This window comes from Struthio camelus, chromosome 28 (assembly GCF_040807025.1).
Source record: "Struthio camelus isolate bStrCam1 chromosome 28, bStrCam1.hap1, whole genome shotgun sequence".
Taxonomy (NCBI): Eukaryota; Metazoa; Chordata; class Aves; order Struthioniformes; family Struthionidae; genus Struthio; species Struthio camelus.
In genome coordinates this window covers 1193759-1220254 of record NC_090969.1, presented here as the reverse complement: position 1 = coordinate 1220254, position 26496 = coordinate 1193759, and the positions used below count along the sequence as shown (strand labels likewise).

At 60.3% G+C, this 26496-nt stretch overlaps 3 protein-coding genes across 12 annotated transcripts in view; 1 reads left to right on the top strand and 2 right to left on the bottom strand.

The window, feature by feature from the left end:
* SCN8A (sodium voltage-gated channel alpha subunit 8) overlaps positions 1 to 4753 on the top strand; it is a 66541-nt gene extending 61788 nt beyond the window's left edge. For all 9 annotated transcript variants that reach the window (XM_068921524.1, XM_068921525.1, XM_068921532.1 and 6 more), the window contains one exon: positions 167 to 4753. In XM_068921524.1, the coding sequence (XP_068777625.1) occupies positions 167 to 1314 (1148 nt within the window). In that variant the 3' untranslated portion in view covers positions 1315 to 4753. The remainder of the gene's footprint in view (positions 1 to 166) is intronic.
* A 1795-nt stretch (positions 4754 to 6548) lies between these two features.
* On the bottom strand, positions 6549 to 7235 carry TMDD1 (transmembrane and death domain 1). The gene has a single exon (XM_068921118.1). It carries the CDS (start codon positions 7233 to 7235, stop codon positions 6549 to 6551), a length of 687 nt encoding a protein of 228 aa, XP_068777219.1.
* Positions 7236 to 9307: 2072 nt separating this feature from the next.
* On the bottom strand, positions 9308 to 25835 carry FIGNL2 (fidgetin like 2). Of its 2 annotated transcripts, XR_011136559.1 has the most exons (3): positions 25739 to 25835; positions 10855 to 13767; positions 10594 to 10800 (listed from the first exon to the last, which is right to left on the bottom strand). XR_011136559.1 is itself a non-coding variant. In XM_068921475.1 (2 exons), the coding sequence occupies exon 2, from the start codon at positions 13754 to 13756 to the stop codon at positions 11645 to 11647; it is 2112 nt and encodes a 703-aa protein (XP_068777576.1). In that variant the 5' UTR covers positions 13757 to 13767; positions 25739 to 25835; the 3' UTR covers positions 9308 to 11644. The 2 variants fall into 2 exon arrangements, 1 of the variants encoding a protein (XP_068777576.1); XM_068921475.1 differs by having other exon boundaries at positions 9308 to 13767.
* Positions 25836 to 26496: the final 661 nt, after the last annotated feature.

Below are 26496 nucleotides of genomic sequence, written 5' to 3'. Positions count from 1 at the left end.
CAGCTAGCTAAGACTTAGCTGCCTGAAAGTGAGGCATCTCAAATGCTGGCCTCTTGTGAAAAATCTGACCAAGCGGTTCTGTGGCCCCAGACTCTTACCTAGCTTCAGAACCAGAGGCAGACTTTACGTCTCTGTTGTCACACTTCTTCCTTCTCTTCTACTTTAGGTATGTTCCTGGCCGAAATCATTGAGAAGTATTTTGTGTCGCCCACTCTCTTCCGAGTCATCCGACTGGCTCGCATTGGACGTATCCTGCGTTTGATCAAAGGAGCCAAAGGAATCCGCACCTTGCTTTTTGCCTTAATGATGTCTTTGCCTGCCTTGTTCAACATTGGCCTCTTGCTGTTCTTGGTCATGTTCATCTTCTCCATCTTTGGCATGTCAAACTTTGCCTACGTCAAGCATGAGGCTGGCATAGATGATATGTTCAATTTTGAGACCTTTGGAAACAGCATGATCTGCTTGTTCCAGATCACCACATCGGCTGGTTGGGATGGCCTGCTGCTGCCGATCCTAAACAGGCCGCCAGACTGCGACCTAGATAAGGAGCACCCTGGGAGTGGTTTTAAGGGTGATTGTGGGAACCCTTCCGTGGGGATATTTTTCTTCGTGAGTTACATCATCATCTCTTTCCTGATCGTGGTGAACATGTACATTGCCATCATCCTGGAGAACTTCAGCGTGGCCACCGAGGAGAGTGCCGATCCACTAAGCGAGGATGACTTTGAAACCTTCTATGAGATCTGGGAGAAGTTTGACCCCGATGCCACGCAGTTCATCGAATACTGCAAGCTAGCAGACTTTGCTGATGCTTTGGAGCATCCTCTCCGTGTCCCCAAACCCAACACCATTGAACTCATTGCCATGGACTTGCCTATGGTAAGCGGAGACAGGATTCACTGTTTAGACATCCTGTTTGCCTTCACCAAACGTGTCCTGGGGGACAGTGGAGAGCTGGACATCCTGAGACAACAGATGGAGGAAAGATTTGTGGCATCCAACCCTTCCAAAGTGTCTTACGAGCCCATCACAACTACGCTGCGGCGTAAGCAGGAGGAGGTTTCAGCAGTGGTTATCCAGAGGGCTTACAGGGCTCGTTTAGCAAGGCGGGGTTTTATTAGTCGAAAGCCTGTCTCCACAAAATTGGAAAACGGAGGAGCAAACAGGGAGAAAAAAGAAGGCACCCCCTCCACTGCATCTCTGCCATCATATGACAGTGTTACTAAACCAGAAAAGGAAAAACAGCAACGGGCAGAGGAAGGAAGACGAGAAAGAGCGAAAAGACCAAAAGATGTCAGGGAATCCAAGTGTTGAGACAAAATAATAAAATTGTACAAATTAAAAAAAAATTTGCAAGTGAAAAGATTGTTTACAAACTTCATGAAATATATCAATACAGAACAGCTGTGGAGACACTTACCTGAAGATCTTATACCAAACATAGTCTGCTTACTGTGTGACAGCGTTGCATCTAAAGCAGTGACCCTACCACCTGTTTAAAGGACCCTTGTAAACAAACATTTAAAAACTAAAAAGGAAAAAAAAAGGATTTTCTATTGTTTGGGCAGGTGGATACTGCATGTTCCACATCAGTCAATGCAACTTAGGACAAACAAGCAAAATAAAACACACACACAGAAACAAAACCTGCTGCTGGGATTCATGTATTTTTCCAAAGCAGCCAGAAATGGATTTTATTTTCCCGTTTTGTTGATTATTGAAAGAAAACCCAAAAGTCGCAGTGTTAAAGGGTTTGTTCATGCAAAACTAGATTTGCAATTAGTTAAGCAGCAAAAAAAGAAAAAAAAAAGGAAAAAAAAAAGAAAAATGTGAAAATAAGTAAAGCAAACAAAAAAAAAGAAACAAACCCCCCATTTAGCCCATGTCATTTAATTGTCATAGTTTATTTGGTATTTATTATCTGCATTCTACTTTCTACATGGGCTTTACTTGGTTTGGGAGATGGGGTCATCGGGTACCTTCAGCCTGGAGCCAGCTCAGGCTGATTTCCCCCCCCCCAAAAAAAGTGCTCGTTCAATGCATAGAACCGATTTGCATGATGGCATGCCGTGACCAGGAACCATGCATGAGGAACCATTAAACCACAAGACACTCGGTAATCCGTCCACAGCAGTGTGTTAAGCCATAAATTCGAGGCACTCCACTGACTACCGTCCACTGTATTCGGAGATAAACCGTAACGATAAACATGCCCTTCACCGGTACTTACCCGTTCTTAGCAATCTTGCGTAGACCTGCCAGTAGGACAAGCAAACAAACGAAAAAAAAAAAAATGAAACAAGCAGATGAACTAATTGTGTGTGTGTATGTTTAACAACGTGTCTTTCTTTCCTTACTTCCCCCCCATACAGCCATCTTTTGCACACTGAACTATAACAAAACTAAATGCTGCTCTGGACCTCGTCCAAGGGGAGATGATAAAGATTGAGACTGGCTTGTTACGCGACGTCACTGTAAAACCAAACTCTAGGGCTTAACTGCCGGTCAGTAAATCCATTTGTATCCTGTCAAATTCAATCATTCATTATTCTTCAGCCTCCGTCCTGCAGCGTAGACACTTTGTTTGCTTATTTTAAAGCGATAAGTGCTGAGGAAAGTAGCAGGTTATCGCTGCAGGTGCAATTCTGGGGGCTTCCCTACCACCCCAAGCGCAGGCCGGGGGAAAGGGCCGCTACTCCGTCGCGCCCGACCCTTCTTCCAGGCCGCCCGTGAGACCGGGCGCTGCTGCTTGCACTTGGAGGCTGCTTTTCTTTTTTGGTGGTGGTTGTTCCTTTTCTTTGCTTCTGCAGCCAAAAGGTGGTGGGGGGTGTTTTTGTTGTTTTCTTGGTTTTTTTTTTTCCTAATTTTCCTTTTTTCTTTCCCGTGCAGCACCTTGCAGTCGCCAGCCCAGCGGCGTAACGCGAGCTGCAGCGCGGAGCCGGGCGCCTTCGCTTTCTCGCGGCAAAGGCCCTGCAGGGCGGGTAGGACTCGGCGCTGCCTCTCGCCCAGGCGTCCGGCTGCAGCGGTAAATACCGCGCCGGGACACATCACACCTTTCAACGCTCGGGGTTTTCTTCCCCCCCCCCTTAACGACCTGGCCGCCGTCCCCGGGTCGCGTTTCTCGGCCCAACGGCGGGCGGCTGGTTGCCCTCGGGGCCGGCGGGCAGCGCAGCAGCGCCGCGGCTTCGCTGCCCGCTTGCCGACCTTAAACAGGAGCAACGCGGACTGCGCCGACTTCGTTAAACGCGGGCGTTTGTGGCCCAAATTAAGGGTACCCGGAACAGAAGGGAGAAAAAAAAAATTTTTTTTTTTTTAAGCAAAAAAAAAATAAAACCAAAAAAATAACCCAGAGAACCAGGTCTTTTAGGAGGCAGCTTGGTTTGCGTAATCTCCCCCCCCCCCGGCCCAAGACGATTCGGAGAGGCCTCGAGCAGCCCGTCCCCGCCGCGGGAACGCGGCGCCGAGCCGTTTCTAGCCCCTCCGCTCTTGCCCCCCCCCCCCCCCCCCCCCCCCGTTGCTCCGAGGATGCGATGTATAATACAGAAGAAAAAACTGCATACGTATGTACAGGCTACCTTGTAAACAGCACAAAGAAAAAAAAAATAGCTGAAAAGTGTGGTTGAACTTTTTAAGAGAATATTATAAATACTGTAATATATCATTTTATTTTATCGGCATGCCTTTTTGTAAATACAAAGAACTACAAAAAATAATAGAATGGCTTCTGGCTTATGCCATTGTCCATGTTTATTTTTATTTTTTTAATATTTTTCCTTTTTCCTTAGACTTTAGATAGCCAATAAACATTCCCCAAGGAAAAAAAAAAAACAAAAACCCTATCCCTGAACTAGATCAAAAAGAAAAAAAAAAGGAAAAAAAATAAAAAGCTTTATTGCAAGTTCTCTTTGCAACAGCAAAAGTAATATATTTTTGGGTTCCAATGTGCAATAAGTTGACCACTTCTATGCAAGATTTGGCTAAACTTCATAATTGTTCTTAAGCTGGGCTATTGACTCATACGTGCCGCTTGGTACCTTTAGCGCTCGCGCTGGCAAGTTCATTAAGCTACTCGCTCACTTAAAAAAAAAAGAGAGTCCCTTCAAACTATGTATATATATTTATTTTTTTAACATTAGGTCTGTATCAAATGCAAGGGGCCAGTGGTATCGGCAGTCAGGATTGCTGAAAAGCAACAGGAACGGCTACTTTCTCCGGCTGTTCGTCGACCGAGTCAGTCCGGCTCCGCGCCAAGCGTCACCGTTTCTTTTTCTGTTTCTTTTTTAAATCGCTTAGTTTCCGTCCTACAGCGGATGTTTCCGTCAGCCACAGTTCACAGGTGCTGCAAATAACGGAGCTGCGTTTTTTGTACCTCTTCACTAGGTGAAGCCAAGGACGGAAGGGAAGCTTGGGACGCCGCGCTCGAAGGACGTTGGTGTCGTGCACCGAGATGCACGCGCAGCCTTTATGGTCCAGATTTAGGGTAGCGGGAATAAAGCGTGGGGTTGTCACTTAAAAACACGTAGCCAAGAAATTAAGACTACAGCAAGTAGCTCTCCTCCCTCGCCCCACTTATCAAAGCCTCCCTTTTTTTAGTGGTTTGTTACCGTGTTCTTAGCAGAGGGGAAAGGGAAAAAAAGAAATACCAATCCAAGCTGCTTTATTCACTTTTCCTGTTCACCTTTTTTTAAAATATAGAAGCCAATGCTGAACAAGAGAAAAAAAAAACAAAAACAAATAAAACCATGATATTACATAGAGGCCACACCCGAGTTCGAATTATTTAATTTTCCGCCGCAAAAAAAAGTTAAAGCTGTAAAAGATCAATAGTGAAGATTAGTGTATTAGAAATTGCATGGTGGCTCATAATGACCTTACCCAACATGATTAAAGAATTACGTTGCTATAAGCCAAAAGAAAATAAAAATAAAAATAAACGTTACCCTTTTCACTGTACAAGGTAAGGTTGTCTTGGTGTCCCAATTATTTGCCCGGTTGCATCCTACCTCCCCTCCACCTCCTCCATACGCTCAAGGGCCTTTTTGGGTTGGTTTCTGCGACAGCGAGCGCGGCGAGGAGAGCAGCGTAAGCGGCAGGAAGCGAGTTGGGGGCAGCGGCTGCTCCCGCGGGGCCGGTCCCCTTCCCGGGCCAGGTAGGTGCCGCTCGGCGGGCTCGTCCCGGAGCACACGGGCTGCAGGCTGAGCACTTCCACGGAAAACCACTTAAAAAAAAATGTAAAAAAGCCGCCGCGGCCGGGCCTGCAAGCCCCCGTGCCCTCCGCTGGCGGCCGCCGGCTCCGAGCGGGCAGCAGCGGCGACGCCTTGCGCCGCGGGGATGCTTTTGCGCCGCAGCTCCCCGTTTTCTGCTTTTTCGCTCCAAAACCAGCTCGGGGCCCAAGTCCGGCACCCGAGGCTCGGCCGGCAGGACGGGCCCGGGCGCTCCCGGAGCGACGGTGCCCAAGGGCTGCGGTTTCGGCCGGGCTCGGGGCGAGCGGGCGCCTCCCGGCCTCGGCCTCCGAGGGCCGGGCAGCGCATCGGCTCCGGGCGAAGCCACCCGAAGCCAGATGGCCGAGGCGGTCCGTCTTGCAAAACGGCGAGACACAAAACCACCCCCCTCCTCGGCCGGCGAGGTTGCAGCGAGGGCCGGGCGCCGGGGCGAGATCGTCCCCGCCGCGGCGATCGCTGCGCCGGGCCCAGGACGGGAGCAGCCGGAGGGGCGCGAGGGCGGAAAAGCGGCGGGCTGGGAGTTTGATGCCCGCGTTTCCATTTCCTTCGTACCGTACATCCTTTTATTTTGCAATAAAAACCTTTCGTCCGTCTCATTTTTAACGACCTCGAAAGCAGCCCGGCGGCTCCCAGAAATCAGGAGACGCAACCTTTCTTTCTTTCTTTTTTGCAGGCGACGAAGCCACCGGTGCGGCCGGCGAGCGCACGAAGGATGGACGGATTCGGGAGGAAGCCGGGAACACGCGCGGGGCCGAGCGGTTTGGGGCCGTTTGCAGACGGGGCATCGGGCGATCGCAGCCCCCCCCGGCCCGGGCAGGTTCCCCGCCAGCGGCCGCCCCGCAGCCCGTATCAAAAATCGCCTTTTGCCCGATGGCCGCGATTCCCGCGCCGAGGCCGCTGGGCTCCGACCGGGAACCGGGAACGCGCCGATCCTTCGGCAAACAGCACGCCCTAAAGGCGGTAGCTAAATATTTCTGTAACATTCACTTTTTTTTAAATGCAACTCGAACCGCTCCACCTGTCAAGGCTGTAGTCGGCGCTACTCGCCCTTCAGTTTTTCCCTAACCCTTGCATCCCAATACGCCTTTTTTTTTTTTTCCCCTTTCTCGGCCGTTTCTGGACGCGGAGCGCGCCGGGAAACGCCACGTGCGAAGAGCCGCGGGCTGCTCCGTTCCCAGGCGGGACGGGGAGCGACCACGGAGCCCGGGCGGCCTCCTCACCCGCCTCCGGGCGGCCCGGCTCCCTCCGGCCCCGTCCCTTGGGACGCACGGACGGAGGACACCCGGGCTCGGCCTCCCCGGCGCTCAGCTCCTCCACGGGGCTTTATTAAATCTCGCTTTCCCTCCGGAAACCCGACGGCCGGTCAACGTCTCCGTCCGGAGGCCTCGGGCGCATCCGCCATCCCGCGGCGGCGAGGAAGAAGAGGAAGACGGAGGCGAGGAAGCCCGCCAGGAGGCCCGAAGCCACGGGGCCGACCCAACCCAGCGGGCTGCGGGCGTAGGGGGACGGCGGCCCGCCGCGGACGGTGCCGCCGGCTCTGCGGGCCCTGCCGCCGGCGGCGCGCCGGTCGGGCTGCAGCAGGAGGGAGGAGGCGAGACGGGCCGCGGCGCGGCCGTAGCCCTGCACGTGCCTGCGCAGCTCCAGGCTCCGGTCCTGGTTCAGGTTCTTGCCCAGCTCTCGGGCCACGTCGGGGCGGCCGACGCGGCGCAGGCCCCGCCACAGCCGGTCCCAGGTGGTGACGGCCCCGGCGGCGCGCAGGGCGGCCGCGCAAGCGCCGGGCGCCCGCCGGCCCCGGGGCACCGGGTTCCTCGCCTCCGAGAGCTGCTCCAGCTCCCGCTGCAGGTCGCCGTCCGGCGCCGCCAACCAGGCTCGGAGCTGCCGGCATTCGGCCAGCGAGAGCAGCCGGGTCAGGCGGCCCACGGCGTGCCGACCCACCGCCGCCGCCGCCGCCGCGTCCTCGCCGCCCCCCGCCGCCGCCAGCAAGAGGAGGCCGAGTGCCGCGGGGACCAGCATCGCCCCGGGCGCCGGAGGGGACCCGGAGCCTCCGCGACCTCACAACCCGGCGGATTCCCCAGCACGGAAACCTCACCCCTTTCCCTGCCCCTTTTCTCCATCGGCCCCAGGCCGCTCGCGCTGCGGGGAACGCCGCCCTGCCCCAACACCATAACTTGATGCAAAAACCAAAAAAAAAAAAAAAAAAAAAGAGCAGGATGAGGATTGTGCAGGTTTCTAGAGTCATAAATACCACGTAACGTCTAATGAGTTATAGGGGACTGAGAAATAAGGAGCTGGTGGGGAGCAGTAAGGCAAATATATTGGCTTAAAAACAAGGTGGGGGGGGAAAAAGGTAAAAATTCAACCCAAGGCTGCCAGAGAGGAACCGCAGCCAAGCGTCAGCGGTAAATAACCGAGCGCAGGCACTAACCCACCCCAACGGAGCAGCCCCTGCTGCGGCCCCTCGCCCGCAGCACGGCTGAGCCCCATCACCGAGGCGGGACGACCCCCGGGCAACCCGGGACCCACCGCCAGGACCTCCATCCTTGCTGGGGCTCCCTGCCCTCCCCGGGCTCCTCGGGGCTGGAGGAGCCTCCTAACCAGGGGATGGGACCCGCCTGGCCCCAAACAGCCCCACTGGCCCCCAATGAGGGGATGGGACCCACCTGGCCCCAAACAGCCCCACAGCCCGGCTGGCCCCCATTGAGGGGATGGGACCCACCTGGCCCCAAACGGCCCCACTGGCCCCCATTGAGGGGATGGGACCCACCTGGCCCCAAACGGCCCCACTGGCCCCCAATGAGGGGATGGGACCCACCTGGCCCCAAACAGCCCCACAGCCCGGCTGGCCCCCATTGAGGGGATGGGACCCACCTGGCCCCAAACGGCCCCACGGCCCGGCTGGCCCCCATTGAGGGGACGGGACCCACCTGGCCCCAAACAGCCCCACTGGCCCCCAATGAGGGGACAGGACCCACCTGGCCCCAAACAGCCCCACGGCCCGGCTGGCCCCCATTGAGGGGACGGGACCCACCTGGCCCCAAACAGCCCCACTGGCCCCCATTGAGGAGATGGGACCCACCTGGCCCCAAACGGCCCCACGGCCCGGCTGGCCCCCATTGAGGGGACAGGACCCACCTGGCCCCAAACGGCCCCACGGCCCAGCTGGCCCCCAATGAGGGGATGGGACCCACCTGGCCCCAAACAGCCCAGCTGGCCCCCAATGAGGGGATGGGACCCACCTGGCCCCAAACGGCCCCAAACAGCCCGGCTGGCCCCCAATGAGGGGACGGGACCCACGTGGCCCCAAATGGCCCTACTGGCCCCCAATGAGGGGATGGGACCCACCTGGCCCCAAACGGCCCCACGGCCCAGCTGGCCCCCATTGAGGGGATGGGACCCACCTGGCCCCAAACAGCCCGGCTGGCCCCCAATGAGGGGATGGGACCCACCTGGCCCCAAACGGCCCCACGGCCCCACTGGCCCCAATGAGGGGATGGGACCCACCTGGCCCCAAACGGCCCCACGGCCCGGCTGGCCCCCAATGAGGGGACAGGACCCACCTGGCCCCAAACGGCCCCACGGCCCGGCTGGCCCCCAATGAGGGGACGGGACTCACCTGGCCCCAAACGGCCCCACGGCCCGGCTGGCCCCCATTGAGGGGACGGGACCCACCTGGCCCCAAACGGCCCCACGGCCCAGCTGGCCCCCAATGAGGGGATGGGACCCACCTGGTCCCAAACGGCCCCATGGCCCGGCTGCCCCCAGCCAGGGGACAGGGCCAGCCCCAGCTGCAGTAACCCCCATGGTACCCCTGGTCCCTGCAATGCCCCCCCCAACCCTGCTGTGCCCCCCTGCAAGATCCCCCCAAACCCCATGATATCCCTTGCTATACCCCCCCACGTGATCCCCCCAAGCCCCCAGCCCCAGCTTGAGCCCCCACTGCCCCCTGCTCCTGTTTAACCCCCCCAATATCCCCCCGTTTCGGCCCCCACTTGCGCCGTGGGGAAGGAGTCTCGCTTGCAGGAGCGACTCGGGGACGGGGGCCGACGCGACGACCCGAAAGCTCGCGGCCGGGTTTTTCAGGTAATCTCTTTAATACTGTGTAATACTTTTCTTTTTAAAATACAGTATTTCTTGAGGTAGACCATTACAGTTCAAAAGCATTTCTTTTTCAGACATTAATAAGACATGAATTAAATACTTTCATGTACAATACGTTGCAAAATGAGGTAGAAATGGTTACAGAGAGTGTACAAAGTCAAATATGATAATAATAATAATAAAAAGTCTTCAGGAACCCAGTACCACTTTTTGGAGGAAGGGGGAAGAGGCGAAGGGGAAATCCCAGAGTTAGGTTTCGGCAGGACGCCAGAGCGCCGGCGCGTGCTCGCCGATGCCCTTCGCGCGCGCGCTTAATACCAACCTGCAAAAAAACTGCAAAAGTACCCAAAAGCTGGCAGGCGCAGCTTGCTCCTTTGGTGTGGTACGCGGCGGGGCCAGGCCACCGCGAGGCTTTTAAAAACAAAGACGGGGTGTCGCGAGCGAGGACCCTGAGGTTATCGGCACCCCGGCGCCGGGGGCAGCCCGCCCCGGGCCTGGCAGAGCCCGCGCAGAGCTCGTGCCGTGCAACCCTGAGACAGCGCGCTCCCTCCGCGTTCGTGCCGGGCAGGCAGGCAGAGAAGCTTGCCTTCAAAATAAAATAGGTATATTAAAGCAATTTTTTTTTTTTTTTAAATTGGGGAGGGGGGGGGAAAAAATACTGCGTACGGGCAGCTGGCCAGGCCACCGGGTCCCTCCGGCGCTCCCCCGACCCGCTGCTCGGCGTCGCCAAGGTCCTGGTAGCAAACCCGGCGGGTTTTACGCCCCGCGCGGGGCAGCTTTGCATCGCGCTTTGGTTCTTTTTTTGTTTGTTTTTTTTTGGTTTTTTCGTCCCCCTCCCTCCCCCCCGGGTCAGGACACGCAGGATTTGCTCTTTCAGCTGCCGGCAGCACGCGGGCAGCTCTGGCAGGAGGTCGCTCCCCCACCGCCCCGGCTGTTTCTGGGCCCCGTTTTCCAGTGACCGGGGGAACAAAAACTAACAAAACCAAAAAAAAAAAAAAAAACCCCAACGGAGGGGGGGGAAAAAAAAGGGAGGTGGTAGCGCTGGCTGGGGCAAAAGGCAGCGCTCTGCCACGAGCCCTCGGCAGGCGACGGACGGCAAAATCCGCGCAAGGGAGCGGTGAGACGGGACTGGCGGCTGGGGCCGTAGCCGGCGGCTCGGTCCAAAAAGTGGTGCTGGCGACAGCTTTCACACTACGGCACTAATACTCTTTCCGTTGAAGACACGTTACTCCACCAAACGCTACAATAACAATGGTTTGTTTTTTTTTTTTTTAAAAAAATTAAAATAAAATTATGGCATAATATATGTGAAAAGCACCCGAAATACATTCAACTTTCATCTTTGTAACGATTTCAAGTTTTTTTTTTTTTCCCCCCCCCACCTCCTTCCTTTCTTTTCTTTCTTTCTGTCACCCTTTTTGGAAGCAAATGCACGACACAGCTTTGTCCTAAGTCTGAAAACCCTTAAAAAAAAAAAAATCTCTTTTTCCTTTTCTGAGAAGATGAAAAGAGGTTTTTTTTTTTTTTTAAAAACACATTCTCTTTTTTTTCTTTTTCTGAGGTAATTCTTTTCCTGAGTAGTTAAAAAGAAAAAAACAAAAACAAAAAATACTACAAACCTTACAAAAATAAAAACGAAGTCTAGTATATTAAACAATCTACATCGTCTTACTCCCAAACCCTCAGTTTTTGCGTTCTTCCCCTCCCCTCTGCCCCCCGTCGCCGCCGCCCCTTGTCCCCGCGTGGCCGCGAAAGCGCCCTTGGTGCCGCATCCAGAACCGGGGCTGGTTCGGTTAAGAGGCGGCTGCGACGTTTCCATTAGAAACAACAGCACCAACGAGGAACGCGGGGCTCGGGGAAGAGCCGCGGGAGCCCCCGCAGCGAGCGGCCGAGAGCCGAGTCTCTCCGGCTCCTTCCTTTGCGTTGCTGGTCTAGAAACGGATGAACAGGAAAGTAGGCAAAAAAATAAAAATAAAAATAAATAGATTATCCTGAGTTCAGTGAGCGGCTACGTCCGAAAAAAACAAAGAACCAAAAAGCCAAGTCAGAAATAATAATAACCCCCCCCCCCAAAAAAAAAAAAGCAGTACGTTATTTTTTTTTGGCTCGGGTCTTCCCAGGGAGTCTCTCGCGTCTCGGCTCGGCGTCGCGGAGACCCCGCGGCCACGGACCTGGGCAAAAAAACAAACTAAGCCTCTCCCGGTGGTCGGTCGAGTCACAGGTCAACAAGAGCCAAACCTGCCCCGGAGCTCGCGGCCGGGGCGGAGGTTTGGTCCGTCCGGACCCCCCCTCCCCGCTCCCAGCTGTCCCTCTCCGAGGCGCCGTCAGTGTCTGGACCCGTACATTTTATCCCACTCCGCGAACAAGTCCAGCTCCTTCTGGGAGGCGCCGGGGCGGACCTTGCAGAAGGCGCTCTCGAAGTCCTTGTAGGAGGTGGGCTGGAGCGGGCCGGGCAAGGCGTGCAGCGTGGCGGCGCCGGCCTGCTGGCAGAGCTGGATCAGCTCGCTGCCCGAGTAGCTCTCCGTGCGCTGCACGAGGGAGGCCATCTCCCGCTCGCTGAGGCAGTAGTTCTGCTGAGCCAAGGTGTGGTGGAGGATCTGCCGCCGGGCGATGCTGTCGGGCGGCGAGACGTAGAAGCGCTTGGCGAAGCGCCGGTGCGAAGCTTCGTCCATGTTGCCGGGCCGGGAGGTCGTCCCTACGACGACCACGTTCTGCTCGGTTGAGGTAGCGACGTTGTCCAGGTAGGAGAGCAGCTGGGACTTGAGGTTGCTCGCCTGGCCGCCGTCTTCGCCGGCCCGGGCCAAGAGGAGAGCCTCCACCTCCGTGATGAGCACCACCGACGGCTGCCGGCAGCTGGCCACGAAGAAGACGGTCTGCAGGATCTTCTCGGCTTCGGCTTTCCACTTGGAGAGCAGGGCTGCCCCGCTGAGCTTCAGCAAGGTGGAGCCCAGCTGGGTGGAGATGCACCTGCTCAGCAGGGTCTTCCCGGTGCCGCGGGGCCCGAACAAGAGGATGGTTCGGGGCGGCCGGCTGGCCGCGGTGTAAGCCCCGGGCCTGAGGACGGGCCACACCAGCTCTTCCTCGATGGCGGCTTTCACCGAGACCTGGCCGGCGATATCTGTCCACTGCACGGGCGGGCCGCCGTCCACCATTTTGCTGTTGACCAGCTCCAGGACGAGGGGGTCGACGCTCTTGGGCGGCTCGTTGGGCGGTTTGGGCCGCCGGCGGGGGGCGAAGGGGTGATGAGCCGGCTCGCCCGCCCGCTCGCCGTTGGCCAGCGGAGGGCTGAACCTCTCGAAGGGCTCGGCCGGCCGCGCCGCGGCCTCGCCGGCCCCGTAGCGGGGCGACGCCAAGCCCTTGGCCGGCTGGCTGCCGTACTCGCCGCCCCGCTCCTCCGCCGCCGCCGGCCTCTTCCCGGCCTTGAAGGGCACCGGCGGCTCGGCGCTGCCGCCGAAGCCGTTGCCTCGGCACTCGCCGCCGTCGGCCAGCGGGTAGGGCGAGGCCGGCGTGGACTTGGCCGGCTCGTAGCCGCCGTACTTGCCGTACCTACCGTCCCCGCCGCCCTCCTCCGGGCCGGCGGCCATCTCGAACGCCTTGCGTTTCAAGGCGCCGCCGGCCTCGCCGCTGAGAGATGGCGGCGGCGGCGCCAAGCCGGGGCTCTGGTAGCCGTAAGCGGCGGCGGCGGGGGGCGGCCGGGGGGCCGGCGGCGGGGCGGCGGCGATGGGGGTGGGAGCGGCGATGGCCGAAGGCAGGTAGGAGGCGGAGGGGTGGGGAGGGTGGAGGCCGCCGTAGGCCGGCTGCGGCGGGTAGGGGCCGGCGGCGTAGCCGTAGGCCGGGCCGGCCGAGCCGTAGGCCGGCGGCACCAAGGCGGAGGGCGGATGCGCCGGCGGCAGCAAACCCGGCGGCGGGTGAGCGGCGGGCAGCGCCGCCGCCGCCTGGCCGCAGTAACCCGAGGGCAAGTAGGCGCCGCCGTAACCCGAGGCGTACTCCTGCGGCGACCCCAGCCCGGCGGCCGCCCCGCACGAGCTGCCGGCGTAGACGGGCTCGGAGGAGAGGTTGGCGGCAGCGGCGTTGGGGACGACCCCCTTGGCCAGGCCATCGTGCAGCGGGGTCAGGGCGTAGGCGCCGTCGGCCCACGGCTCCGCCTCGCCCTTCTGCCCGTTAACGGGCCCGAAGGCGCCATCGCCGTAGCCGCTCAGCCCCGGCCGCTCGTAGGGCGAGTCCAGCACCCCGGCGTACTTCTCCGCGTACCTCTTGAGCAGGTTGGAGGCCGTCAGCGCCGAGATGTCGTCGTTGGCCCAGGCGTAGTTGAAGCGCTGCCGGCCGCTGGGGTAGAGGTCGGGTTTGTGAGCGGGCGACGAGGTGGTGGAGGACACGTCCAGGTGCTGCTCCGGCCACTGGTTCAGGGACTGGGCATGCTCTGGTGACCAGTGCATCTTCGGGGGACCTGCGGGCACAGGGGCAGGGTGAGGTGACCCCCCCTCCACCTCCCCGGCTCCTCTCCTTGCCTTCCCACCCTCGGGCCCGGACATCGCCAAGAAGCTCGGCGCGGCTTCGTCCTCCTCCCGAGCATCGCCGAAACACGCTACCCCCCCCCCCCGCCGGTTCCCCCGCCGCCGTCCCTCCACCCATTGTTATCGCCGCCGTGCCCCCTCCTTCCCGCATCCCTCCCTCCTTCTTCCCCGGCGCACAAAGGGCCCCCGGCGGCGGCGGGACGGACGGACGGACGGACGGACCCGGCGCACCCCCCCCCCGCCGCCTTCGCTCGCCTCGCTCAGCCCTTGCAGCCCCTCGGTGACCGCAGGCGCAAGCAGGTGACTGAGCGCGTTTAGATGCCGAACTTCCCCGAGCCGGTTTAAACGGCGGCTTGGCCCGGCGGTCCCTCGCCCTTAGGGACCGCGCGGCCGCCGGCGGCGGGGCGAAGGAGAGGGCTCGCCACCGAACCGCCGCGCTCGCCGCGCGGGGTTTCTTTTTTTTTCCCCCCAAGGCACCTCCAGCTAGCAAAAGTGGGGGGGAAAAAAAGGAGAAAAAAGGAGGTTTTTTTGCGTTTTTTTTTTTTTTTCTTGGAGGACTCCAGCAGCTCTGAGGAACAAGACGTCGTTCGTGCCCGCGCCAGCAGCCCGGAGACCCCGCGGCGCGGGGAAGAGGCGCGCCGAGACCCTCGCGGGCGCTCCTGCCGGCCGCTCCGGAACGTGCTAAACGCTAAAAAAAAAAAACCCGGTGCCTAAAAACCAGCGGGGTGACACAGGCTGGGTTTTTTTTTTTCTTTTTTCCGACCCAAACAGCCGGGCCAGGGCGGAGGCCGGAAACCCAATATCGGGCGATGCCCGCGGCGCTGCAACATGCCCGAGGAGCAAAACCGCTCGCTTTAAACGCGCCGTGCATTTGGGGAGGGGGGTGAAAAGGGGCTAAAGAAAAGCAAAAAAAAAAAAAAAAAACACCCAACACCCCCCCCACTGCTTCCCGCTCCGTATCCTTAAAAATAAGCCGGCGGGGAGAAGGGGGAGGGCCGGCCGGCCGGCCGGGGAGAAGTTGTCAAGGGTTTGAGATGCAACGTGAATGAGCTCGCCGAGCGGGACAGATGTTTCAATGCTTCTCCTTGGCAGTGTGAGAAAATTACTGTCCAGTGACCAAATGGGCCGGCAGTTTCCCACCCTCGCGCTTGCGCCTCATCCAAAGCCCAAGACAAAAGGAGGGCGGGGGGGGCCGGGCAGCGGAGAATCCTATTGTTCCCTCCCGCTCTAATTATGGAAATCTTGTTAATCTATTCAGCCGCAATGCTGAACGGCGCTTTTGTTAGGGGGGCTCTTGTTAGCGGCCCCGCAACCGGGGCGCGTCCGACCCTTCGTGCGTTCGGACGGGGTAGCGGTTTTTTTTTTTTTTTGGGGGGGGGGAAGCTCGGGGCAAGTGTTTTCGGGGGGCAGCCACCCGGCTCCGGCAGCGCCAAGCAGCGTCCACAGAAGCGGCCCGGGGTCTTTGGAGGGGGACGAGCCCTCGAGCCCTCGGCCAGAGTCACGCCGGCTTCCCGCTGCGGCTTCCTTCCTCCTCCCGTTTCTTCTGCCCCTGCAGCGCCAACGGACCAACCCCTCGAGACGCGCTCCTCCCGCAGCGCTGACAAATCCCAGCCCCACCGGTCCCTCGCGGCCGCTACGTCGCGCACGGGTCCGATTTCGGCGCTCATCACCCTGAGCCGAGAACCTGGACCGCGCACCCACGGCGCGCACCGTGAACGCGGCCGTAGGGCTTTTGCTCCGGGCCAGAAGGCGCGTGGCTTTGCCCCGGCGGCCCTCCAAAGTTAGGGCAGCGCTAAGAACCTCAAGCCCAAAAAAGCGGATGATAAATAACGGACAAGCAGGGAAGAGCAGCCTTGCTGCGGTTTGCACGGCCAAGGGGAGGCGGCAGGAACTCTTAACGACGGCTTTTGCTTTGCTTTGCTTTGCGCGCGAGGCGTTTCCTGACGCTCCCGTTCGGCTTCTGCTGCAGGCAGCTCGGTCTGGGCTTGGGTCCCTCCCTTCTCGTGACAGCGGCGTAAGCAAAGCGCAGCGGCACCACTGTCAGCCAAATTACATCTATGCATGAGAACCGAAATCAATGCAGATCCTCCGATTTCCGCCCGCTGTGGACCTGAGGGTTGCGGCAACGATTTGGCACTAACGCCGTGGAAGGCAGCGGCGTTTTGCAGGTTGACGCGGGCGTTTAATCCAGCCGCCAGTCATCGCCAGCGAAACCCTACAGCGACGGGTCCAGGAGGGGGCAAAACGGGAGCGCAGCGATTCGCACCAGCAGAGAGCCGATCCTGAAGGCAAAGCAAGGCTAAGGAGAGCCGGCAGCCACCCCTGGACGTTGTATCGCCAAAGCGCAACTTCTGCCCGTCAACGCCTGCGAAGGGCGAGATGCTTAAATCGCCCCGCCGAAGCCTTCGCGCCGCTCGCCGCGCTGCCTTTACATAAACTCCCGAGTTTTACAAGCTTGGCCGGCGAGATACAAATTTGGGTCGTTTGGCAAATCCATCGGGGAGCTGCATTTCTTTGTCTGGCACGTTTCCCATCCCCTCCTCGCCGCGCTGACAAAGGGAAGGCTGGTATTGCAATCAAAGCAGGGTCAACGTACATATGTTAAAAGGATTTAGGCTAACTGCGCTCATGCCCTCTCCCCACCCCCACGAGAACCGGCCGCCTCCCAGCCCAGGCCGGAGCGAGCCGGGGGCTCTAACGTCCCCTCCGTCCACTCGTATATCAAGTGCAGAGCAGCTGGACCTCAGGGCGAAATGGAGACCGGCCGACGGGCCATTTCCCATCTGTGCCGCTTCGGGATCCATCCAGCAAATAAAAAATTCATACGCATCCGCTCGGACCGGCAGCAGCTGAGCATCACCCATCTGTCAAGCCGAGACGAGAAACTCTCCGCTAAATGTCACCGGGAGGAAACCGCACCGAACGCAGGCACGGCGGAGCCTGCCCGGCAATCCCCAGACTTGGGGCACTCTGGCAATAAAATTGGGATATTATTAATAACTAACTTAGGTAACTACTGAATTTGAGGAATTTTGCTCCACCTTTCAACATCTTAAAAGGGACAGGAGGAAAAAGAAGCAACAGAAGAAACCTAAAAAAAGAAGAAAAAAAATCCCAAAGAGAAAAACAATCAGCCTCTCTCATACTATTTACCTTTTTCTTCAAGTTGCATGTCCTCAGGTCGCGTGGACCACTCACGCTTGCTGCGATCTGGCTTCGGGTTTCCCCCCCATCCACCAGAACACAGGACAAACGCGGTCTCACAACCCGCAAAGTCTGGGTCTCTAAACAGCTGAAAAGTCAAACGTACACAACCCTACCTGCTACCGCCACGCCACGGGCACGTTTCCTTTCAGCGCTTAAGAGGGTAACGTTAATCTAGAAAGGTCACGAGATGCTTCCATCAGCACGTTCCCGTCCCCATTCGCGATGCCGCAGCTGCCTCCGGGAGCACTTCCATTCCCGGACACGCGTCGCCTCTTCACTAGCTGGCGCTCTCCTGATCCGAAACCTTGCATTTTCCGTAGGAGGTCTGTTGGGGCGACGCTTCAGCTGGCATCTCCCCCAATGAGTCTTCACCCCAAGGACTGCTCTCGGGTAGCGAGGAGCTTTTTAACAAAAGCTTCCCCGAGTGTTCGGGTGGAAACGTTTGCTAGAAGAGCAACAGCCCTTGGCTCTTGGAGGTTCCCGGTTCCTCTGGATGCGCCGCGCAAACATCCTGCCCTTGCTGCTGCTTATCGAAGCCCGTCACCCTCAAGGTCAGCTCAGGATGCTCTTCCCTGTGCCCTGAAGCGCGAGAGGAGCCTCAGCTTTCCTGGGAGTCCGGAGCCGCAGCCCCCCGAGGCCGCGGGCGCAGCTCCAATCCCTTCCGGGACCGAATCCCGCTGCTGAAATTTCATTCCTTGACGTAAGCTGAGCTCCCCAGGGTCTGGCTTTGACGTGCTGCGTTGGGCCCAGCCCATTTTCAGAGGATTACATCGGAGAGGAAAATCCATTTCTAATCAGCAAAACAATTTCCCCAAACAGACGTGGCCCCATAAAAAGGTCGGGAGGGCGAATGGACCCAATTTGCATGCGATCTGCATAACAATGGTCAAGCCAGTGGCGGAGCGGGGACACGGCAGCACCCCGGAGGCCGCTACGCCACGGCCAGCAAAGCTGACAGGACAGGGGCGTCCCCGTGCTGCGGGGCGGCTGCAGAGCCCGGGGACAGTTAGGAGAACCGAGAGGCAGCTGACTCTCCTTGCGGCTCACTCCGAACGCGCTCGGTGCCCTCTCGACACCTCCTGCTCTGCACCCCGAAGTCGGCCCCCGTTGGGCCGGGCTGACGGAAGATGTCCATAGGCCTTGCCAGCCCCGCTGAGAACCGGATCAACCCTGGCGTGTCCGGGCTTAAGCTGGCAACGGGCCATCTCCTCTTAGCTTTGCCAGCAAAACGGCACGGACGCAATCACGGCAAGCTCCTCCTGAACTGCCCCTAGGAACGTTACGTATGAGATGACCCCCAGCTGCCAGGAGAGAACAGCTCCTTACGCAGCGTCGGAGATTTTGGCATGTTCAGGGCGACTATAGGAAGATGAAGAGAAACAGTTCGAAAGCATCTTTATACCACGTTTATACCACGTTCATCCCTGGTGCTATATAAACCACTCAGCCAACGAAGAGCTATCAACAAACGGACGGAAGCTGCTTTGGTTCTCTTGGCCTGACCCTGCTCCGTTCAAAACCACTTGTTGAAACCCATCGGGACTCAGCACCTCCCTCCGTTCCCCGTAACGGACAGGGCCGTAAAAGGCACCGTGGGCAAAAACCTGCCCCGCACGACTCTTCCGCTCAACAACTTCATAGCTGCTTGGGGAAAACACGGCGATCGCCTCCCTTCCTCCCGGCACGGCACGGCGGCGAACAACCACTCAACCAGCCGAGCAACACAGGCCTCCCGGCGCCCGGGGCTGCAGCGTCGTTCAGACACGCGTCGACGCGCCACTACTTGAGGTGGCACCGCACCGGCGGGTTTTGAAATAAAATTTGACACCCACCGGGATATTTAAAAATATCTGAAGGTGCCGTTTTTCAATCCTCTCTCTGCAGAGCGGCGCTGTTTAACTAAGCAACAATGTCCCCCTGGAAGGTGACAGTGTCAACACGGCGGAAGGAGGCACCTTCTGGGATAGCGAGGCAGAAAAGCCCTCGCCAAAACAGCGCGGGAAAAGCCGCAGCGGCGGCGTTACTGAGCCCAGCTGGGTGGGCCAACGCAGAGTAACATCACCGGGCAGGGAGCGTGTCCGTCCCGGGCAAACGGCCTAGTTCTGAGGGAAGGTTTCTGCTGAAAAACGAAGCCATTTCCCATGAAACTCTCGTCCCTCTTTTTTAACTTTCAGGTGCAAAAGATAGGTAGTTTTCTTAGTCCTTTTTCCGCCTAGTCCTCTCTCCTTTCTGCTCCAAAACCGTGCAGAAAGGCACCAGCGAATTTCATCAGAGGACGTTTCACATGAAGATGCTGAACGCCCTCCGCTCCCGCGCGTGCGCGCACTGCGTTAACGACAGCGACGGCGGGACGCCGGGACAAACCCCCCGGCGGGCGAAAGGCTGCCGCTCAGCTCCGGCGGACGCACGAGAAGGGAAAACCGCTTTTGCGTTGCACGCCGCCAGGCGCCTCCATCCACCCCCCCGGCGCCGGCCGGCGCTCCCGTGCCGCCAGGGATGCGCGGGAAGCCAGCGCGGGATATTCCCACGCCGCGCAAAGGGGCGTGCAGCGAGCCGAGCCCGGCCGGGGCGGTGGGGGGCGACGCGCCGGCAGGGTGCCCGCGCCGGGGCAGCGGGCGCTGGCGGCGTTGCGCCGCGCGGGGCCGACGGCCGAAGCGCTCCGGGAATTTCCCAACCCTGCCCGGAGCCCCAGGGGAGGGAATTAACACATTCGAGGCGCTCAACCTGCAACTAACAAAGCCCAAAGGCTTAATACAGCGAAAGAATGAGCCCGGCTGGCGGGAGGCGGGGAGGAGGGAGGCAACGCCGCCCGCGGGGGTCCCCGGCCCCGCCGGCAACCTGCACCGATTCGCTCCGTCGCGTGCACGCTCGCACCCAACGGCTTGCCACCCCGTCCGAGGCAGGTTCGAGGCTGAGATCTTTTTCTACGTCCAGAAGGCCGAGGAAAGGTGATTTAAAAGCCAAGGAGGATTGGCGTGCAACCCCAGGGGACGGCTGCAAGCGCTCAGCGCCGCGGTTACACCTCCGTGTTTCGCACGAGGGAACTGGGGGCTTTATTTGCACGCTGGGCGCTGGGCGCACCACGGACCAGACCCACCGTGCCGGCAGCCCGTCTAACGCGGGCGTCTCGGCGGCGCGAAGGAAAACGGACCCTGGCGCACGCCTGATAACCAAAAGGTTAAAAGCAATTTTCAATGCTTCTCTTGCCGAGAAGAAAGCATTACTCACATGTTTTGTTTTCCCGCAAACGCTCAATGGCTCTGGATGCCGACCGTTCAACGCAGCAGGACCTGTGCAGCCTGGGAAGGGTTCGGGAAGGGGCCTGGACGCGGGGCAGCTCCGGCTCCCCTCGCCTCGGCCTCGGCCCGCTCCAAAACCTCCGCTCCCAGGGCGTTTTTCACCACCAGGCTCCAATGACGAGCTCCCCCAGGGCAAACACAAGCGTAGGAGGCGCCAGCCCGGGTCACGCTGGCGGTCTGGCTTGTCCAACAGCTCGTCCTCAGCCGCGGTGCCCCGTGCGTTCGAGACCGCCCGCAGCGCCAGCCGCAACGCTGCAAAACCCCAGCTCGCACCCTCCACGGCGTGAATCGATCTTAATTAACTCCTAATTCAGGAGAGCCGGGTGCACGCCGCGCGCCCGTCCCGCTCAGCTCGGCGCCGGGCCGGGGGGAGACCCCGCTCGGCGGCTTTCGTTTGCACCAGCCTTTCGACGCGTTTCGATCCCCTTTTTTTTTTTTTTTTTTTTTTTTTAAGCGCGGCGGCCCGAAAAGCCGCGGTCCCTCGCGCGCTCCATCGCTCCTGGGCTCGGCACAAGTCCCCTTCGCGGTCCTTTCCTCGCCGGCGCCCGAAGCCGCGCGACGGGCGCGAGGACGGCGAGACGGGCTCCGGCGATGCCTCCCACGGCCTCCGCCTGCCCGGAGGCGACCCAGGACGCTTCCTCCTCCGGCACGGCGCTCCGGCACCCGCTGCCGTCGGCGCCGGGGCGAAGGCAGCGGGGCGCTGCCAAGCGCCGGGGAGGTTTGCGCCCGGCCGGCCCCGGACCGCCTGCCAGAGCGGGAAACGCAACTTGGGTTGTCACCGTGGTTGGGAGCTGCAAAGCGGCAGCGCGAAGCAGGCGCTCGGGCCAAGCGGCAGCGACGGCACCCGCCGCGCGTCCTCCCCGCCGGGGCTACCAGGCTTTAGCAAAGCTCGACCTCTTTCTTCGCCACGCTGCCGACCCCACGCTCGCACCGCGCGGCCGGATCCGGCGCTTGCCGGCGGGAGGAGAGAGGAGGCGACGCTCCGGCGAAGCCGCAGCCAGGCGGACGGCGGTAGGAAAATCGGGGTGGGCCGAGCGGCCGGCCCCGCGCGGGCCTCGCTGCCCTCCGCCGCCGGGATAAAGCGCAGTTTGTCCCGACATCAGTTTTCACTTTCTGGCGGCGAGGGGAAGAAGCGGCTCTTTTCTCTCTCGCGCTCGCTTGGGTACCGCACGGCCGGCCGCCCGCCCGCCGGGCCCGGGGACCCGCCGGCGTCCCCCCCTGCGCCGGCCAGCCCGGAAACGCGGGCATCTCTTCCCCGCTCTCTTCGCCTCTCCTTTGCATCCTCCCCTGACCTCCAGCGCAGCCCCGCGCTGTTTGCCAGGCCTTGGCGGGGTTTATTAGGGCCCCAATAAAGATCCGGGGTTGCAGATAAGGGCCCCGAGGCAGGCCCCGCTGGAGGGAAAATTGTGCCAGCGATCTGTACAATTTAACTACCATTAACTTCAGCTGATGACAGGCCACAAGGCCAGCAGAAAGGTTTTACAACGCCCTCGTTACACAGCAAAATAAACTTTGCGGCGGAGGGCTGGCGGTAACCGGGAACGCCGGCTCCCACCGGCCGGCAGACCCCATCCCCGGGGCGGCTGAACAGCGCCGATGCCCCGCGTGCCAAAACCCGAAACGGCTCGAAAACGGGGCCCTTCGCGCCGCCGCGCCAGCGAACGGGCCGGGTTCAGAGCCCGAAGCAACGGCAGAGGAGGCAAAAAGGAATTTCGGCACAGCTCTTGGGGCGGCAGGACCTCGCTCGGCTCCAAAGCGACGCGCCAAAACCCGGGTCCGAAGCGACGCCCCCAAATCCCACGGCGGGTACCGCGGCAGCCAGGCTCGCCGGCTGCAAGACCTAGGGCTAGGGACCAAACGCTGTGCCGGGCACGGGAAGGAGAAGAACCGCGCTGCTCCCTGCTCCGCTGCGGCTGGACGGCGGGGATTTCCCTGCTGAACGCTCGCCAACACGGATTTAGCGCCGTGGCCGCACGTCCCGCGGCAGAACCACCCCGACCCTCGACTCGGGGGACCCGAGAGCCGCCGCCGGAGGGTTTTTTTGGGAGCCAGCACATCACAGAGTTGCTAAAAACGTGCGTTAGTCGCAGCGGCGGCGTGGTCCTACTCCCGGCCGGCACGAACCCAACCTGGGCTGACGGCAGCGGCGAGCAGAGCGCAGCATCACGCGCAGCCGGCAGTGGCCCGGCTGCAACACAGGCCTGCTGGACCGCCGGCCCTGCACGCCCGAAAGCAAGAAAAACGTCTTTATTCCGCCAAAACCTGGAAGAGAAGGATCTGCCGCCGTCGCAGCTGCAACGGGGCTCAGCGGCGCCAAATCGCAGCCGACGTTTGGGCGGCGGAAGGGACCGTCCCCGGGGGCGACCGCGGACCCCGGCCAAGCCGAGTCCTGCTGCAAGGCACGCCATCACCGGAGCTCAAAAAAAAAAAAAACAAACCACGCCTGAAAGGTGTTTGCAGCGGCCGAAACGCGAGGGTCAGCGCCGCGCTGGGGTCAGCGCCGCTTCTCTAGGCGCATTAGCGTCATCGGCAGGGAAATGCCCTTTAGGGAACCGAGCTCAAATCGAGCGTTCCCGCGGCCCGCCGACGCGGACCGCGGCCTGAGGTCTTACCTTTGGCATAACCGTATTTCCTTCCAAGGAGAAATAACCAAAGTGTGGGAAAAAATCCAAGAGGCTGGAAAAGCGGGAGCACCCAAGGAAGAAGGAAGCCTTTTCCACCGACAAAAATCTGGGGCTGATCGTTTCTGTGCTCAGGATTATCTACCGGGCTAAGGGGGCTGCAAAAATAATGACTATGAACAAAGTGCACAGTAGCTGCAGATCCCAGAGCCGGAGGACGTGCTTCCGGAGTCATTCCGGGTTTTTTGGTTTTTTTTAAATGCTACGGGTCACATCATTAAGAATTTAAAAACGAGCCTTGTCAAATTGTTTTATTCCTTCTAATCCGCCTTGGCTACGGCAGGATTCGATGCTGGCTTCGGGGGAGAGGCAAACGCCTCGGCGAGACTTTTCCGTTCTCCTTTTCCGCGGAGGGAAGAGGAGGCGAACCGAGCGACCCGCCGGCCGTCCCGCGGCCTCGGCTTGGCCGCCCCGACCTGCGGCCGGGGACCCAAAACGACGGGCTCGCGTGCCGACGTCCTCTGCGGCGCGGGGCAGAGGACGGGGACGGCGCCGAGCCCGGACTCACACCGGCCAGTCGACTTATTCAGAAGCCTAAATACAGAGCCGGGAGCCGTTTGGGGCGCTCCCGGGCTCTGCGCGCTCGTCCCGGCCTGCATCGACACGAGAACATCGCCGGGACGGTCCCCCGGCCAGGGGCCGGCCGGGCACGCGAAGGCCGGGAGCTCCGAAACCGCGCGCGGGCCAGAGGCCGAACGCGGACCGCAGCAACGAATCGAGGGCGCGGACCACGACTCCCGCCGCTTTCGCCCCCAAACCCTCCCAGGTGAATCTGCCTCATTTCAGAACATGCAGGCAAAACCGCCCGGGAGCTTTCCAGCGTTGATTACGTGTCCTAGCTCGGGGAATGAACCCCGACAGGCTGCAAGAGGCGGGGAGGAGGGCTCGTTTTCGCCCCCCAGGCCCTTGCCGAGCTGGCACCCCCGCGAAGCCCGGCTGCGCGGACCTGAGGATGCTATTAAAAACCCAAGCGGGATGGCAGAAGGAAGAAAAAAGCTGGGGGGGGAAAAGGGAGGGAGGAGAAAAACACCAGCGGCAGATAAGCAATTGTTAACATGATCCATATGGTACACAACTTGCCTTTCTGTTTAACCAAAATGATAATGGCAAAAGGAAAGAATGCGGAGGGGGCTCGGCGCGAGAACAAAGGCTGCGGCTAGACCCTGCCCCGCAGCCCCGTGAAAAGAAAACTAATTGCGGGGGGGGGGGGAGCTCGCGGCTCCCAACGCCCACCCCGAGGTCCCCCCTTCTCCCCCGGCCAAAACCCGTCTCCCACCTCTCTAAAGCAAAACAACGCGGGGCGTTTCAGAGACCGGGGGGGGGGTTTCTGTTTCGCAAGTGGAACTACAGCTGTCAGCAATAAAAACAGAAAGAAGAAGAAAAAAAAAAATAAATCTGACAAGTATTAACGCGGACGTTTTCATACTCAATAATAAACTTTAAATGCGAGCTGCGGCTCAGGACCATCAGGGATGTAAACAGCAAGTCCATTCCTCTCAGATCTGTGATGAATTCAGGCCCGTGTGTTTATGTTATTCCAGGATCCCGAGGCTTTTCGAGGAACACAATACAGTATATGCCATTCATTATCCCCAGCAGTCCCCGAAGAGAAAATGTCAACACACTTCTGCGAACGAGAGCTAAAACAAACGTTTAATTTGATAAACAACTCCTGGGCCTGCGCTCTGCAGAAACGTCTAATTCGGAGCCGCCGCTAAGAGCGAGCACGCACATGGGGCGCATATGGGCGTCCGCAAAGCACAAAACCCAGCGAGCGCCCTGTCACGGCCCAAGCCGCGGGCCAGCGCGGTGCGGGCGCCCAGGCGGCTACCGGCGATGGCGGGGACCGCTTCGGGAGAAAACCAGGGCAAAGCCTCGGCAACGCTCAGGATCGGTAATTCCTTTAGGAACCGGCGTGACTTATTGTACTCCTGCGCGCTCCCCGCACCGAACGCTAAAGTTCTCCTCTTCTGCACGCAGCCCGGCACGTTGCAAGTCGCCCTTGCAACGTTTCCTGCGAAACCTGGGTCTCTCCAGAAACAGAAAACGGAGCCCGTACATTGAAGCAGAAAGTACACGGCGATTTAATCACCTTCCTGGGGTTGGTTTTTTTTTTTTGGGGGGGGGGGGAGACATCCCCCCAACCCCCCCCCAAGGGACATCCCTGTTGTTGTTCTTGGGTTTTTTTTCCTCCTTTTTTTTAAATACCTTTCCTCCTCCCCACCCCGAGCCGGAAAGGCCACGCCAGCGGGGGAAAAGCCCCGCACGCCACGAGCGTGGGCAGCGCGGAGCGGCGCCGGGCGCATTGTTCCGCGCAGGGGCCGCGGCGCGGCGGACACGCGCGGGGCCGGCGCGCTCCCACGCCGCGCTCCCACGCCGCGCTCCCACGCCGCGCGCGCCGGCCTCCCGCCACATCGTCCTTTTTTTATTTTTTTTAAATCATTATTTTTAAGAAGGAAGGGGGAGAGGGGGAAAAAGCCCCGCAAGCAGCGGGAGTGCGTGGGCTCGGCGGGCGGGGCGGGCTCGCGGGGGCCCACGCGCGGGCGGGTGGGGGGCGCTTCCGTGGGCCATGCCGCCCGCTCCCCCGAAAAACCGCGGCTGCGGCGGGTCGGCTGCAGCCCTCCGCCCCGGGCCCCCCCCGCCGCCGCCTATTCCCGGGAAGGTGGGGGGGGGAGGCCGAGGCCGGCAGCCCGCCGCCCCCCCCCGGCTCCACTCACCTCCTCATGCCGGCGGGGGCCCTAGCGGGGCCCGGCGGCGGGCGGCCGTGCGGGGCGCAGCATCCTGCCGCTGCCGCCGGGACAATGCGGGGCGGCGGCGGCGGCGCGGGGGCTGGACGGGGCGGCCCCCTCCGCCCCCCGGCCCGGCCCGGCCCGGCCCGGCCCTCCCCGCCCTCCTTCTCCTCTCCCCTCCCATCCCCTCCTCTCGGCGGCGGCTTTGTGCTGAGCCCGGCGCAGGGATTTCCCCCCCCCCCGCCGCCCCCGTTCCCTGGCTTGGGGCTGCCATAGCTGCAGCCCGGCCCCCCCCCCCCCGCCCCGCCCGCCTTGCAGCCCTGTGCACCAGCCTCTTGCATCTCTGCACCCCGGCACCCCGCATCCCTGCAGCCCTGTGCACCAGCCTCTTGCATCTCTGCACCCCGGCACCCCTGCACCCCGGCAGCCCTGTGCACCAGCCTCTTGCATCTCTGCACCCCGCACCCCTGCACCCCGGCAGCCCTGTGCACCAGCCTCTTGCATCTCTGCACCCCGGCACCCCGCATCCCTGCAGCCCTGTGCACCAGCCTCTTGCATCTCTGCACCCCGGCACCCTGCATCCTAGCACCCTGCGTCCCTGCACTCCTAGCACCCTGCAGCCCTGCATCCCAGCATCCTACAGCCCTGTGCCCTAGCACCCTGCATCCCTGCACTCCCAGCACCCTGCAGCCCTGTGCCCCAGCCCCCTACATCTCTGTCCCCCTGCATCTCTGCACCCCAGCATC